General features: G+C 40.2%; 2 protein-coding genes across 2 annotated transcripts; both read left to right on the top strand.

Moving 5' to 3' along the window:
* The first annotated feature begins 290 nt into the window (after positions 1–290).
* Positions 291–4429, top strand: LOC120645888 (disease resistance protein RPP13-like). Its single transcript, XM_039922606.1, has 2 exons — positions 291–1376; positions 4334–4429. The coding sequence occupies exons 1-2, from the start codon at positions 291–293 to the stop codon at positions 4427–4429; spliced, it is 1182 nt and encodes a 393-aa protein (XP_039778540.1).
* A 4645-nt stretch (positions 4430–9074) lies between these two features.
* Positions 9075–13513, top strand: LOC120645887 (disease resistance protein Pik-2-like). Its single transcript, XM_039922604.1, has 2 exons — positions 9075–9605; positions 11591–13513. The coding sequence occupies exons 1-2, from the start codon at positions 9075–9077 to the stop codon at positions 13511–13513; spliced, it is 2454 nt and encodes an 817-aa protein (XP_039778538.1).
* Positions 13514–13849: the final 336 nt, after the last annotated feature.

The following is a 13849-nucleotide window of genomic DNA, read 5'->3' as shown; positions in this document are numbered from 1 at the left end:
ATTAGTTCGCTGGGACGTCGAAGCAATCTCACTCTGGTAAGCCGATTCTACCTTAATGTTCTCCCAATAGCTGTTTTTTTCCTGTTAGAGTATATTTAGTAGTATAGAAAATATGTCGAGGAGGCTTCTTGGGCCCAAATCTTATACCTTTTATTCTTTCTAGGTTCAGTTGTATCATCTTGATATAACATTCCTTCAAATTAATAAAATTCCCTTGTCTTAAAAAATGTCTTATACCTTTATTCCTCGGTCGCAGACGCATATCGTACAGGACAAACCGAAAGAGAACAATGACGGAGCTCACCATTACGGCTTCCAAGACGGCGATTGAGGCGTTGGTGAACAAGGTCAAGTCCGCAGTCAAGGAGGAGGCGGAGCTGTGGCAGATTGTGCAGCGTGACTTGGTGTTCATCAACGACGAGTTCGAGATGATCGAGTCATTCCTCAACGCCGCCGACCGTGATTGGGTCAAGAACAGCGTGATGAGGACCTGGGTGAGACAAGTCTGGGACCTTTCCTATCACTTGGAGGACTGCGCTGAGTTAGTCTACCACCTGGACACGAAGCGTCCATGGTGGATGTTTTGTGTACGGTTGCTGCCATCCTGCTGCAAATCTGCAGCCGCGCAGCCCCTGGACGAAGCGGTGGTCGAGATAAAGCTGCTTAAGGCCCGGGTCGAGGAGGTGAGCCAGAGAAACATGCGCTACAACCTCAACGGCAACTCCGGCTCCGGACCCGTCGTGCAGATGCAGCAGACGAGTGCTGCCAACACAAGAACATTTGATGTTCTCGACACCATTAAGAAGCATAGCAGCTTCTTGGATCTCACCAAGTTGATTGCCAAGGAAGGCAATGACCTTCAAGTGATCTCCGTGTGCGGAGCAGGAGGTGATCTTGGGACAACATCGATAATCAGGAAGGCGTACGATAATGCAAGAATCAACAAAGACTTCAAATGTTGTGCGTGGGTTAAGCTGGTATATCCTTTCAATCACCACGATTTCATCTGGAATTTGTTGGCTCAGTTCTACACAAACTACTCTTGCCAGCAAGAACAGGGAGGAGCAATGAATGCACATCCCTTATCTAGAATGGAGGCGTCTTCGTCTGATCTTGTCAAGGAGTTTGTGAACCTTGTAGATACACAACGGTATCTCATCATCCTGGAAGACCTATCTTCCATGGCTCAGTGGGATACCATCATGTCCTACCTGCCGGATAAGAAGAATGGGAGCCGAATCGTCGTGTCAACCCAGCAGCTCGAGATTGCGAGTCTCTGCATGGGGAAGCCATACCAAGTATCAGAACTGACGCAGTTCTCAGCTGATCACTCTGTCTGGGTCTTCTTCAAGGAGGAAAGCCGGGAACATACAAAGGTAACCTTTTTTTTTTTGAAATAAAACAAAGGTAACCTTCACAGTTAAATTTTCCTACAGATCACTAGTATATGGTTTTTATGCACGTTCAATATATTCTGTACTCTTCTCCGTCCATAATAGTGTATCTGTATTTCTTTTAATTTCAACACGGTCTATAAAAGCAAGCTTTGGTCAATAATTTAACACACAATATATTTTAAGAAAATACTAGATGTAAATATTGTGAGATAAAGCACGTGCAAATATGAATGTAGTGCTATAATTTTGACAAACAAAATATGCATACAGGTACCAATAATTGTTGGTCAAAATCTATAAGGTTTCACTTTTCCCAAATAAGATATGCCTTTCATTTCCCGATGGATGGAGTATATATTGCCCTGACAATAGTGAGTCCTGTATATTACTAGTATTTAGTACTGACAAGAAAAATAGTCTAGATTCCTTTTTACATCCACCACTTAGTAATTTGTGCAATTCATTTATATCCACAAACTTATAACTTTTGTTGTATATGTCCACTAATTTGGACTTTCTCAAATCACAAATGTATGTCCTTTTCTGATGTTTACCGGTTTAGGTTTAGGGTAGATTGAGACAGTAAGATATTCTGCTAGATTCATCGCAAAAAGTGCTTTCATGATATTAACCATCTTTATATTGAATGCCATACCCTCATGGAAACTAGTAATCAAGGTGTTGCCTTAGGGCATCCCCAACCTTCCATATAGGATGGTTTCAATAGCATTAGTTATACCGCCACGTAGAATTTTTAGCTTATGTGGCACCATAATAAATAAAAGAGAGAGAGTGGAAAGAGGAAGAAACTAGGTCTCATGCAAGACCCAGTGTCACCACGTAAATATGCTAGACACTACAAGTTGTGCATTGAGAATTGGGTGGTGTTTTCATAATAAATGGAGAACAAATATGATAGGTGGAGAAAAAAAAGTTAGTTTAATAGAAATCCACACCAAGACATTATGAGTTGTAGAGTTTAGTTTCTAAAGCTGGTGTCTTGATGATATGACAACATAGACACTACCCATAAATATTATGGGTTGGATTGACCTTATAGACTACATCAATACCTTCAAGTCTTCAACGTCATGCTTTATGATTGGAGGCATTATTTTATATGTATAACAATGTCATAAAGCAATCTCACTACAAATATACAACATCTTATACTTGTGAAATACAACAAATATTGTGAAACTTCTTTCCGTTTGAGATGAATCTATTTGTGCTATTTTCAAATGATCAATCTCAATAACTACTTCTCTCATAATATATCAATCAAGAATTACCTTGCAAGGTAGCAAACATATTCATTGTTCGCACAATGGAATTTTCATTTTTCTACACCCTACACAGGTTTTCACGTTAATTTTCTGGCTTGGGATCTAACTAATGAAACTTAATCAAAGTTATTTACCTCCAGCACAATTTACTCCCCTTACTTACTGCAAGCCAAGGTTGACTATAAGGACGAAGTGACATTTTTTTCACTTGCAACTAATAGTGGAACTTGTAAATGGCCTTGGAATAACAAACACAAATTGACTTCACTTTTGTTCATCCACATGCCTAAACATTGTGAGTTCAGGAGACAGCTACATATTGGTATTTTGTTTTTCCTAGGGAAGTCCCCAGATTGATAAAGTTGATTGGTGCTTTTAATATAATAGCGACATCTTTCTTTTGGGAAACAATATCATGACGTAATATCTCTCAAAAGATATACTCTCTCCTATTCCAAATGTTAGTGGTTTATTTTAGTACATCTGCACGGCCTCAAAGAGGTCTCTATGACATGCAACTTTTGTCAAAATGTATTATTTTAAACATAGAAGTTTATAGATTATGGAAATATTTTTTTCATTGTGAATCTAGTTACATCAACTATGTGTTGTTATAGACTTTTATATACTCATAGGTGAAAGGAATTGGTGCTTGTACCCTAAGAGGGGGAGGGGGTGAATTAGGCAAACTGAAAACCTTAACCTATGGCTCAAACTAGTTAGCACAAAACATAAGCTAAAATATGCTATCTAGAGTTCATCTAGTGTGGAACCATCATCCCAAAATAAATTTTACAACCTATTGCTAATACTAGCTTGATGCTACTCTAAGAAAGTAAAGGCACACAAGTTGCAAGTATGAAATGCAAAAACGTAAGGAGGGGATGAGAGGAAGCACTAAGCCACCTCTAGTTCATGTTGTTGAAGCACTTACAAAAAGTATTACTTTCTGGTCACCAAGTCTCTTCCAGGACTTCCCTTGACTTGCCACAAAGGCTCGGCCACTAAGGCTCACACTAGGTCCCTCCGGTCATCTTGATGTCGCCTTCACTACGGAGCTTCCCACAAAGAAGGGGTCTCCTTATCCCCCGCGCAAAGTCGTCGTCGCCGCTTCACACCAAGCCGAAGGGTCGATGACTTGCCGGCGAGCCACCAAGACTCCAAGGGGCCGACACACCGAGGTACAAACTTGAGGTTCACTCAAGAGCTAGTAAGAGGGCACAACACCTTGCTCTCACACTCTTTCTAGAGATAGCCTAGCACTATACCTCACAAAGCTTTTGCTAAACCTAAGAATTTGATCAATGAGCTCTTTGGTTTCCTTGGAAACTTCAGCAGAGTTTCTGTAGCTTCTCACGAACTCCAGCAGCCTCAAATAACACGAGGTGAGGCCTTAAATAGGCTAGAGATCCTCTTATAGCCATTACCTGCCTTTCTGCAAAAAGCCGTAAAGCATCGGTTAAACCAGTCGCCACCGTCGGTTTAACCAGTCACACTGAACTTGCATTCTAGCCATTGAACTCCAACGTTCCCTTGCAACTGACGTTATTGTACCGACGCTTTGCACCGACGGGTGTCGATTCAACCAGTCTTGAAGGATTTGTCCCTCGAATACTTCTGCTACTTGACATGCTCTTTGAGTAATCACAGTACCAATGCACTGACGCCTACTTTTATACCGTCGGTTCAACCCGTGCTGAAGACAATGCCGAGGCAGCCATCTCCAACTCCAAAGAACCTTCTTGAGCATTAAACGACTATTGCACCGACACCCCTTCTTGCAACATCGGTTTATCCAATGCTACTAAGTTTTCTTCACTTGATCGTCGTTGCAATTTCCCTTTACACTGCTCAATTCATTTTTCAGGCTGTCGGTTTAACCGGTCGCCTAATTTCTGCTGCCACTTGTCCAATTCATCATGGCTGTCAAATGGACACACTGACTTGGATGTGATTTGAACACTTTGGATATGGTTTGGACTTCATCCATGAGACCTCGAAATCCTACAAACTTGAACTCAACAAACTTGTTACACTACTGGAAAACGAAATTTTCCTGTCGGTACAAAACCTTCAGAGAAATAACCACTACCGACAGAGAAATAAGAAAAGCAACAGGGAAATTGGTTACCATCAGGCAAATTTTCAACAGGGCTAGCTCAACCGGGCACAGAAAAATCAGCCTTCCTCAAGTCTGAAAGTACTTCCCGGTCCATGTCTCCCGACAGGAAAATAGCCTTGGAACCGACAAAAAAATTATATTTCATGTCAGCTTTAACTGACAAAATACTGTTTCTTCTAATGTTCTTATTCATTGACTGGGAAATACAATTTCAGATATGCTCAAATTTGAATTGAATGGTTCACAATCACATAAATTTCAACAAAACACATCGACAACTGAAGCCGTCAACCAGAGCTCATCATTATATATAGTATGTACAAATTCGCTGTCAAATTGCTCAGCAGCAATAATTCAATAGGTGTTACAATATGAATATGTCTATGGAAAAGAAACACTTTAATACTAAAGCTGCTTCACCAATTCCTCAATTACCTGTAAATTCAAGAAAGCAGCACTTTAATCAAAGATGCATTAAACAGTATACAGCAAAACGAGGATTAATATTGTTGAATCTCAAACTAGACTGCACCAACATAAATTTGTAACTAGTTAAGCAAGTGGTTGGAAGGCATTAAGTAGAGCTCTACTTGTATGAGTTCATTTCAAGTTGACTATCAAGTCAGAAACTATCAGTAGAAGATAACTGACCAAGCCAACTAGAAGAAGCAGTACACGCATCATTGAACTTCATGCCACTTGCGAAGAAGAATTATGTAACCATGAGCTGCAAAGAAACTAACAGAAGTAATCTCAGGGCAGCTACAATCAAGTTGAGGCTTAAAATACCAAGAGCATATTAGTTAAATTGAAAGTTGTATTATAGATGAGTTGAATTATATAACCTTGTTTGCTCCATACTGACGCATGCACCTTTATTCAATAGTTCAGTTCTTCAGAACTAGGTGAAGCCCTCAAGAAGCAAAAGAATAAGAGATAAGCTAATTCTGCTAGCATTCAGTGCTTTGTGGTAACTGATTTGGATAAGTTCAAACCATCCCAAATGCAATTGAAGTACAGAGTACGTTCGATGAATCAGCTCTAACCAATTACGCAACTCCTAGCTCTATAGTTTAATCAAGATCTGCCCGTGCTCCTAAATCTCAAAAGAAAAATAACACAAAAATACAGGGAGAATAGAGCTAATAAGATTTAATCCCACCTGACCCTGGAGTTTCATCAGGATCTGCCGCTGCTGCTGTTCTAGCATACTACATTCGCATCCCATCTGAAAAAAAGTAAGTAAAATCATTATCAAGGAAAGTGGAAACAAATCACTGGGACTAATAATTCGCATCACTACATCTTAATAATCCGTTAACTATATGCAGCATCCTCAATTAATAAATGTCTCTATTTGCTGCAAGTAAGCAGCCAGCTGAAAGCCTGAAACAAGTGTTACCAAGTTAAATATAGCTGAATCAAGTGTTGCCGATTTAACTATGGTACTTTGTAAAGGTCTCACATGATATAAATGTTCATGATTAAAATATTACTGATCATATATGAACTCTACTTTCCCTATGAAAGCATTTCAGAACTCTACTTACCATGGCAAATGAAAGAAATCAGAGTAATTTTCTATTCCTCCACTTAGTGTAGTACACCTCGATTTCCAACTATGCAGCCACAAATTTCAACACCATGTGGTCAATACCCTAGATCGGGATTTAAAGCAATTTGGGGGAATCAGATAACAAATGGGAGAGAGAGAAATATATGTTTCACTCGTGCACAGGTCACCATGCGTTGGGGAGGGTCGCGGTCAGACGCAGAGAGGTCCGGACGACATCACTGACCTGTCGCGGTGCCGCCTTGACGTGATGCGCCCGTCGGCCAGCTGCCTGCCCTTGCACCCGCGCCTGGCGGAGGCGGACCCGCGTGCCCGTGCCTGGCGCAGTGCCGGCCGTGACGCGATTGGCCCACCGGCCGCCTGCTTGCCCTTCCGCCGCGTCTGCCGCATGCCGTGCTGCCGCGGAACACCTGGGCGGCGTGCGGGCTGGGGGCGCCTAGAGGCTAGCGCTCAGCCACCTGCCGCGGAGGCCCTGCGCAACGCATGGCCAGGGGCGCCTAGCGGCTAGCGCTCGGCCGAGCTGCCGCCCGCTGCAAAGCCCCTGCGCGGCGCGAGGGCCTGGGGCGCCTAGCGGCTAGCGCTCGGCCGAGCTGCCGCCGCGGGCAGCCCCAGATCTGAGATTTGAGGAGGAGGCATCGGTGGGGAGGACGGAGGAGGTGTGTGCGGAGAGGGAGGGGCGTGGGTGTGAGGACGAGGGGAGGGGCGAGGGAGAGATGGACGGCTAGGGTTTCCGACTGGAGAAGCTGGTTTTATACACAGTGAGGAAGCAATCTAAACCGTCGGATCAGAAATGGATGGATACGAAAGTTTGGGCCAAACTTCCATACATAGAAAACAGCCCACTCTCAGATTTTTTTGGCCCGTTTAATTTTTCATTTTTATTTCTAACTAATTAAGGCACTTCGTGAAGTAACAAACAAAAATAATAATTTTATATATACTAATATATTTTTCATATAAATTACATTACATATAAGTTGTCTTGTAGAAGTTTCAATAATTTTTGAACTCATTTACTATTTTCAATAGTTTAAATGAATTTCTATATGTTTATTGAAAGTAATTACAATTTGAACTACATGTATCTCACATAATATTTAAAAAATTACATAAAATATATTTTAAGGACTAATGTTCTATTATAGCTCGTATTCTAAAAATAGATGAAAAGTCTAGATATTTGTTAGGAGTAATTCAAACTTCTATTTACAACCTTATTATTAAATAATGATAATAATACCTAAAACTTCTTAAAAATTCTATAAATTTGAATATAATTATTTTATGGATGTATAAGCTTGACATAAAAGTTTCATAAGATTTTAAAAATAATAAAGTATACATTATTCACAAAATAGATGGATCTCTCATATTGTTTCATACAACTTAAGTCAAACGTTGATGCTTGTACACCCTACAGTGTTTTCTTCCTCATATACACTTGAAATTTGGCCATGGCCTTAAATTCACCCTCCTATTAACATCTGTGGATTTACACTGCAACTTTCTATAAAAAAAAGTTGTTTTTCTATTTTTTTAAATAACTAATTAGGGCACGCTTGTGAAGTAATTTGCAAAATTAATTACCTTATATAACCCAATAAAATTTTTATGTGAAATAGATAACATCCAAATTGTCATGTAGGAGTTTCAAGAATTGTTTTAATAGACTTGCTATTTTCTGTCATTTAAATTAATTTATGCATGCTTATAGAAAGTAATCCCAAGTTGAACTATGTGTACCTCCAATAAATTTTAGAAAATTACACAAAATATTTTCAGCCTCATATGTTCCATTCTTAGCCTATGTCTTTTGGACGGATGAAAAATTTAATTATCTTCTAGTGACAATTCAAACTTCTTTCTTCAAATAATCACTTAATCATTACAATAATATCTAAATTTAGTTAGAAAATTGTACGTATTGACGTGACAGTATATTTTTGTCCATAAGCTTGCCACACTAAATCAAGATTGTATCAAAGTTTTAGGAAAAAAGATAGAGTTTATTGTTAATGATTTAATCCACAAGAAGTGTATAATTTCCCTATGAGTTCGAGTTATTTTCCTGTGTGTTCTTTCTTAACCGACAAGGAAATGGGAATTTTCCTGTCAGTTTGGTTATTTCCCTGTGCGTTCTTTCAAGACCGACAAGGAAATGTAAATTTTCCTGTGAGTTCAGTTATTTCCCTGTGCGTTCTTTCAAAACTGACAAGAAAATGTGAATTTCCCTGTGCGTGCTCGAAAAAGCCCTAAAGAAAATTCGACACACACAGGGAAAAAAAATGGTTTCCAGTAGTGTTAGTCCCATTGACTATGTTGTCATACAATTACCAAAATCATAACTATGACCTAATGGGGCCATGTTTCTTACAATAGGTCATGTTAGACAAGTTTAACCAATTGAAATCCTAAAATGACCTACATTTGAAATCAGATGAAGTATTTATTTGTTTTTCTGGTGTTGCTATATAGCTCAAGATGTGGATATTTTGCCTTATATATTGTCTCTAATACCTCCAAATCTCTTCTATTGACTTGAAGTTGTATGTATCATTTTCCTGCATCTCAGTTTCTTTGTCATTCTCTCTTCCCATTTGCAGGGTTTTCGACGTGACGAAGTTGTATATAGGAACAGGCCTTCTTTTGCACAGGATGCGATCAACAACTGTTTTCTTGTGGGCCGCGATACGGAAATGAAGGAACTTGATAAACTGATAGGCTTGCCATTAGACTCCTCACAAGGAAAATCAAATGTTGTCCCTGTGTGCGGGGATGATGGTGTTGGGAAATCATCTCTTGTCAGAACTGTTTACAACCATTATGTGGCCAATAACCGTGGAATGTTCAATATGTTCGTTTGGGTCAATGTATCCCATCCTTTCAATCTCATGGACTTTTCACAGAGCTTACTCCTGGATATGCATTTGGAACCACCTTATTCTGGAAGGATATATCGAGATGCATTTCAAGCTGAATATGATGCCATCAAATTGTGTAAGGAGGTTCTTAAGGAGCGTCAGTGTCTCGTGGTTGTTGCCGGATTGCAGTCCAAAAATGACTGGGACACGATAAATAATGAGTTGGTATCAGCTGGAACTTATGCAAACTGTATCATTGTCATTACTACTGAAGAAAGTGTAGCCACACATTGTGCAGCGTCTTCTGGCAGAGTGTGCAATGTCAAACCTCTAGATGCTGCTGTAGCCCTTGACCTCTTCAGAAAGGTATGTTTACTCATTTACGAAGTGTCATATACTCTAATTCCAGAATACAACTGCTTACTACGGTTCCAATATAAGTTCATCTATCCCCCAACGCAAATAGAAACTATACAATCCCATCATTTTTGAACTCATCTTAATTGTTATATAGTGTGTCCTTCCTGTTTATTCACTATTTAAATATGTGTAACATGACACCCACATTAGTTATGGAAATGTTTAAGGCATAGTGTGGTCATTGTACACCTTAGTGCACATTAGGAACCATGTTGGAGGTCACCTAGCCTTCCTGGGCAAGAAGTTGGACAGTACATGCATGTTGTTTGGATCCTTTGCTAGCTGCCTCCGTACTTGTGAAAGCAAGCTTTTTCTCATTTTCTTGGGAGAGACAATCTGGCTCTCTTGAGCTGCCAAGCTTGTTAGCCTAGCCAGAAGAGCAGGGGCGGAGCCAGGAAGTCGTTTTTTTCATTGTTAGGGGGGCCAACCATACAAATTTAGATAAAAATTTAATCAAAATTTAAATTTGTAGTGTAAATTTGGGGACCATGGGGGGGGGGGGGCAGGCCCCTGTCCGCCCCCCTGTCTCCGCCCATGTAGAAGAGACGAGGTGAGGTGAGGAATGCGAACATGGAAACCAATATGCACCCAATTGCTGTGCATGAATCCAAATTAACTTATTTCTACAAGCATCATCGGTTTAAACTTGAGCATGTTTGGATCCATCCAGATTGTGGAATCTAACTTTAAAAAGCTCTAGTTGATCCAAAATTCTTTTTGAATCTTTTAAATGAAATTGAGTTTGGTAATGAGATTTAGAGGAATATAGTATATATGTCCATCCTTGTCACTAAAATTTATAAAGTTTTGTAAATTTTTATGCCTAGTGAAACTATGTTTACATACCATTGTGCCATCTTCACCGTGCTTCGCCGTTGAAGATGTTAGAATGGTGTAAATTCTACTTTCATTAGTCCCAAAATGTTGGTGAATATTTATAACTTCTATTAGAGATGACGCTCAACATGATATACTCACACCAAATCTCTCAATTCCAAACTCAACTTAGTTCAAAAGGTAAAAGACAGACAAATTAATGTATGTCCTTAATTGCAAGAATTGTCTAAGAACTGTCAGCAATGACTATAATATGAACAATTTCTTTGAAAAAGTTGTTAATGTCTATATACATCTAAAACAGTTTTTGAATAAAAGTTTTTTAAAGAAAGAAATTATTGATGACTATACACATTTTGTACAGTTCTCACATAAGAACCTGTTTGTGGTGTATAATGATCTTTTTTAATATATGTAATATGTATTATCATTGACGGATTTTTGCCATATCGAGTTCAGTTTAGGAGGTTGGCCCATAAAAAACCATCTACAATGTGTTTAGTGCAGACACGTTTTAAAAACCATATGTGGCACATTCCATTAGTATGGACTCTTGTTTGTTGTTATATTATATTAAGTTAAAATTGTTCCTCTTTATAAGTAGCAAAGAAATTTTAATTTCAAAGCCAGCATTAATTTTCATATTTCTTTGTTCACATGCAACTCATGGGGTTCACTAAAGCCTTATACATTAATTGGGCCAAAAATGTTCATTCCTGTGTAGACTTTATTCAAATGCATACCTTTGTTCTGATAGTTAAACATAGACACCTTAGAAAGTAAATCATGCCTGCCACCCACCAATTTATTCTGGTTAATCTATCTACGAACAGACAGTCAACTTATGCATGTTTATGCTATATATACTATATTATGGATGAACAGGCAGTCAAGCATATGGGGTCATTTTCAAACTACTTGTCTTCCAAAAGTATTTTTTTTTCTATTCTAAACTTGATGTAGTATTGTAGTGCCATAGAGAAAATTTGATCTTTAACATTCTTGGCGAGGACCATCAAGTTTAAACATGACTAATTTGTCGGATAGTTAGCAAAGTAGTGACTATTTTTCGTTTTGAATTGTTTTGACAATAGGTATTTCCATTTGGAAGCTCTCTGAATGAGAATATGATCGAGCAAGCCAAACCTCTATTATCCAAATGCGATGGAGTTCCCAAACGAATAATCGCTTTGGCTAGCTACTTGGGCCCCTTGGCTAACCGACCAAGAGAAACACAAGAACGGGAGCGGAAACGCCTTAATGACAACTTTAAGCATGAAGTGACCATGGCAAAGTGTGATAGCTTCCTGAGCATATTCACTTCTATTAGTTCGAGCTTTGATGCTTGTCCTCATTTACTCAAGAAATGTATCTTCTACCTCTCAATTTTCCCTGAAAACAAAATGATCCGTAAAAGGCATTTGGTGAGGCGGTGGATAGCAGAAGGATACTCCAAGGGCATTGGTAGCTGTAGCTTGGAGAACGATGCAGAGAAGCTCTTTAACAAGATTGCTGAGCTTGGAATGATACAGCAAGCACAACAACCAATTACTGAGACCGATGTCATCAGAAAGGTCTCGTGGCAGGTGAATTGCTTGATCCTCGAGTACATCATCTCGTGGCAAACAGAAGAGAAAGTTCTCCTTCCTCTGGAGGTCTCTGTATTGGAAGGGAAGTGCAGCCTAACCACTGGACGTGTTGGCCAGCACCTGGCCATTAGGAAGTGCTGGGGAGGAGACGAATTTATGTTCAACAGCATGGACTTCTCCAGGTTACGTTCTTTGACTGTGTTTGAAAACTGGAAGCCATTCTTCATCTCCGAAAAGATGAGGGTGCTTCGGGTGCTTGATCTGGAAGGTACACCAAATATAAAAAATGGTGACCTTGATCAAATCGGGGATATGATACCTCGCCTCAAGTTCTTGTCACTAAGAAGATGCACACCAATCTCTCAGCTGCCGGATTCCATGGGTGAGCTTAGGCAGCTCCAGACTCTTGATATCAGATACACCAAAATAATCACACTACCAAAAAGTATTATCAATCTACGGAAGCTGCAGTATATTCGTGCTGGTGAGACCACACCCGGTCCCGAGGAGATGAATGAGGAGCCATACAGGCCAAGGAGGACCAGGATACTTCACACTCTGTTATCCTATTCCCCCAAGTCAAGCAGACGTGGATCTCCTACTTGCCATGGTATCAAGGCTCCTAAGGGGATCGGGAGGCTGACGAACTTGCACACATTGGGTGTTGTATATGCCAATATTGCAGGTGGAGAGTCCATTCTGAGAGAGCTCAGTTACCTTACCCAATTGCGCAAGCTCATAGTGTCTGGCATCAATGGCAACAATAGCTGGGGTTTGTTTAACATCAGCTGGCACGCTCTCACCAATTTGACATCCTTGTCAATGGGGCTCACGAAAGGCAGTGACAAACACCTCCTGCAATTCCTCGAGCTTCCGGAGAAACTACAGCGCCTTAAGCTCTATGGGCATGTAGCAAAGTTGCCAAAGCACATCGGGAGACTGGACAATCTCACCAAGTTGACTTTACAAATGACAACCTTGTTTACAATGGAGGACATACAGGAGCTCGGGAAGCTAAAAAGGCTGCATACCCTACGCCTTCGTTTTGTCGTCACAGATAATGATAATAGTGGTGAGATCAAGTTTTGTGCCAAGGTGGATGGTAGCTCTACCAGGGTGAGCTCTACAGCACCTGCCTTTTTTGATGAACTGAATACCCTTGAGATTGCTTGCCGCTCCAGTATACATGTGAGCTTCCTTGACCAGATGATAAAGCTTGAGCAGCTGAAGGTTGACTGCAGTTACGGATTGTCGTTGGACTTTACTGGACTAGAGCATCTCATTTCTCTCAACCAGGTAGTGCTTAAGGGTTCCCCTAGCGATGGCTGCGACTGCGATGCATTCAAGGAAGCACTGAAGCAGAAGCTTGCCCAACATCCGAAGCAACCGCCTTTGAAGCAGGAGCAGAAATTCCGCCCAGGCCAGTAGTCTGCAGAAAAAGACACGACTTGACGGTCGTCAGTTAAAGTGGGTTGCTCGATGAAGGGCCGCGATCACTTGCACATGGTGTTTAGAGGATAACCTCGCCTCCTAAACTAAATTTTGATGTATTATCGTCGAAGTGGAAGTGTGTAGTTAAAGTGTGTAGTTTCTGTGAAAAAAGTGAAGTGTGTAGTTACTGCTACATGATGGACTGCTACGCGATGAATTATTAGTGAATTAATTTGATGCGATGGTTGACGAAAATTCATTAGCCTTCCAAAAATGAATGTGTGCGAATGAAACTTATTACAATTGTATTGAGAAAGCAGAGGGATGACCTAT

Source organism: Panicum virgatum, chromosome 8K, assembly GCF_016808335.1.
Source record: "Panicum virgatum strain AP13 chromosome 8K, P.virgatum_v5, whole genome shotgun sequence".
Classification (NCBI taxonomy): domain Eukaryota; kingdom Viridiplantae; phylum Streptophyta; class Magnoliopsida; order Poales; family Poaceae; genus Panicum; species Panicum virgatum.
The sequence above is the reverse complement of the archived record's forward strand: the minus strand, read 5'-3'. Positions and strand labels throughout refer to the sequence as shown.

What these genes read in the sequence shown, in the direction of transcription:
- LOC120645888 (XM_039922606.1), top strand. Translation starts at nt 291, where the DNA reads ATGACGGAGCTCACCATTACGGCTTCCAAGACGGCGATTGAGGCGTTG. An exon ending in AAAGCCGGGAACATACAAAG is followed by an intron (nt 1,377 to 4,333) that starts GTAACCTTTTTT and finishes GAGTAATCACAG; the next exon opens with TACCAATGCACTGACGCCTA.
- LOC120645887 (XM_039922604.1), top strand. Translation starts at nt 9,075, where the DNA reads ATGAAGGAACTTGATAAACTGATAGGCTTGCCATTAGACTCCTCACAA. An exon ending in CCCTTGACCTCTTCAGAAAG is followed by an intron (nt 9,606 to 11,590) that starts GTATGTTTACTC and finishes TTTTGACAATAG; the next exon opens with GTATTTCCATTTGGAAGCTC.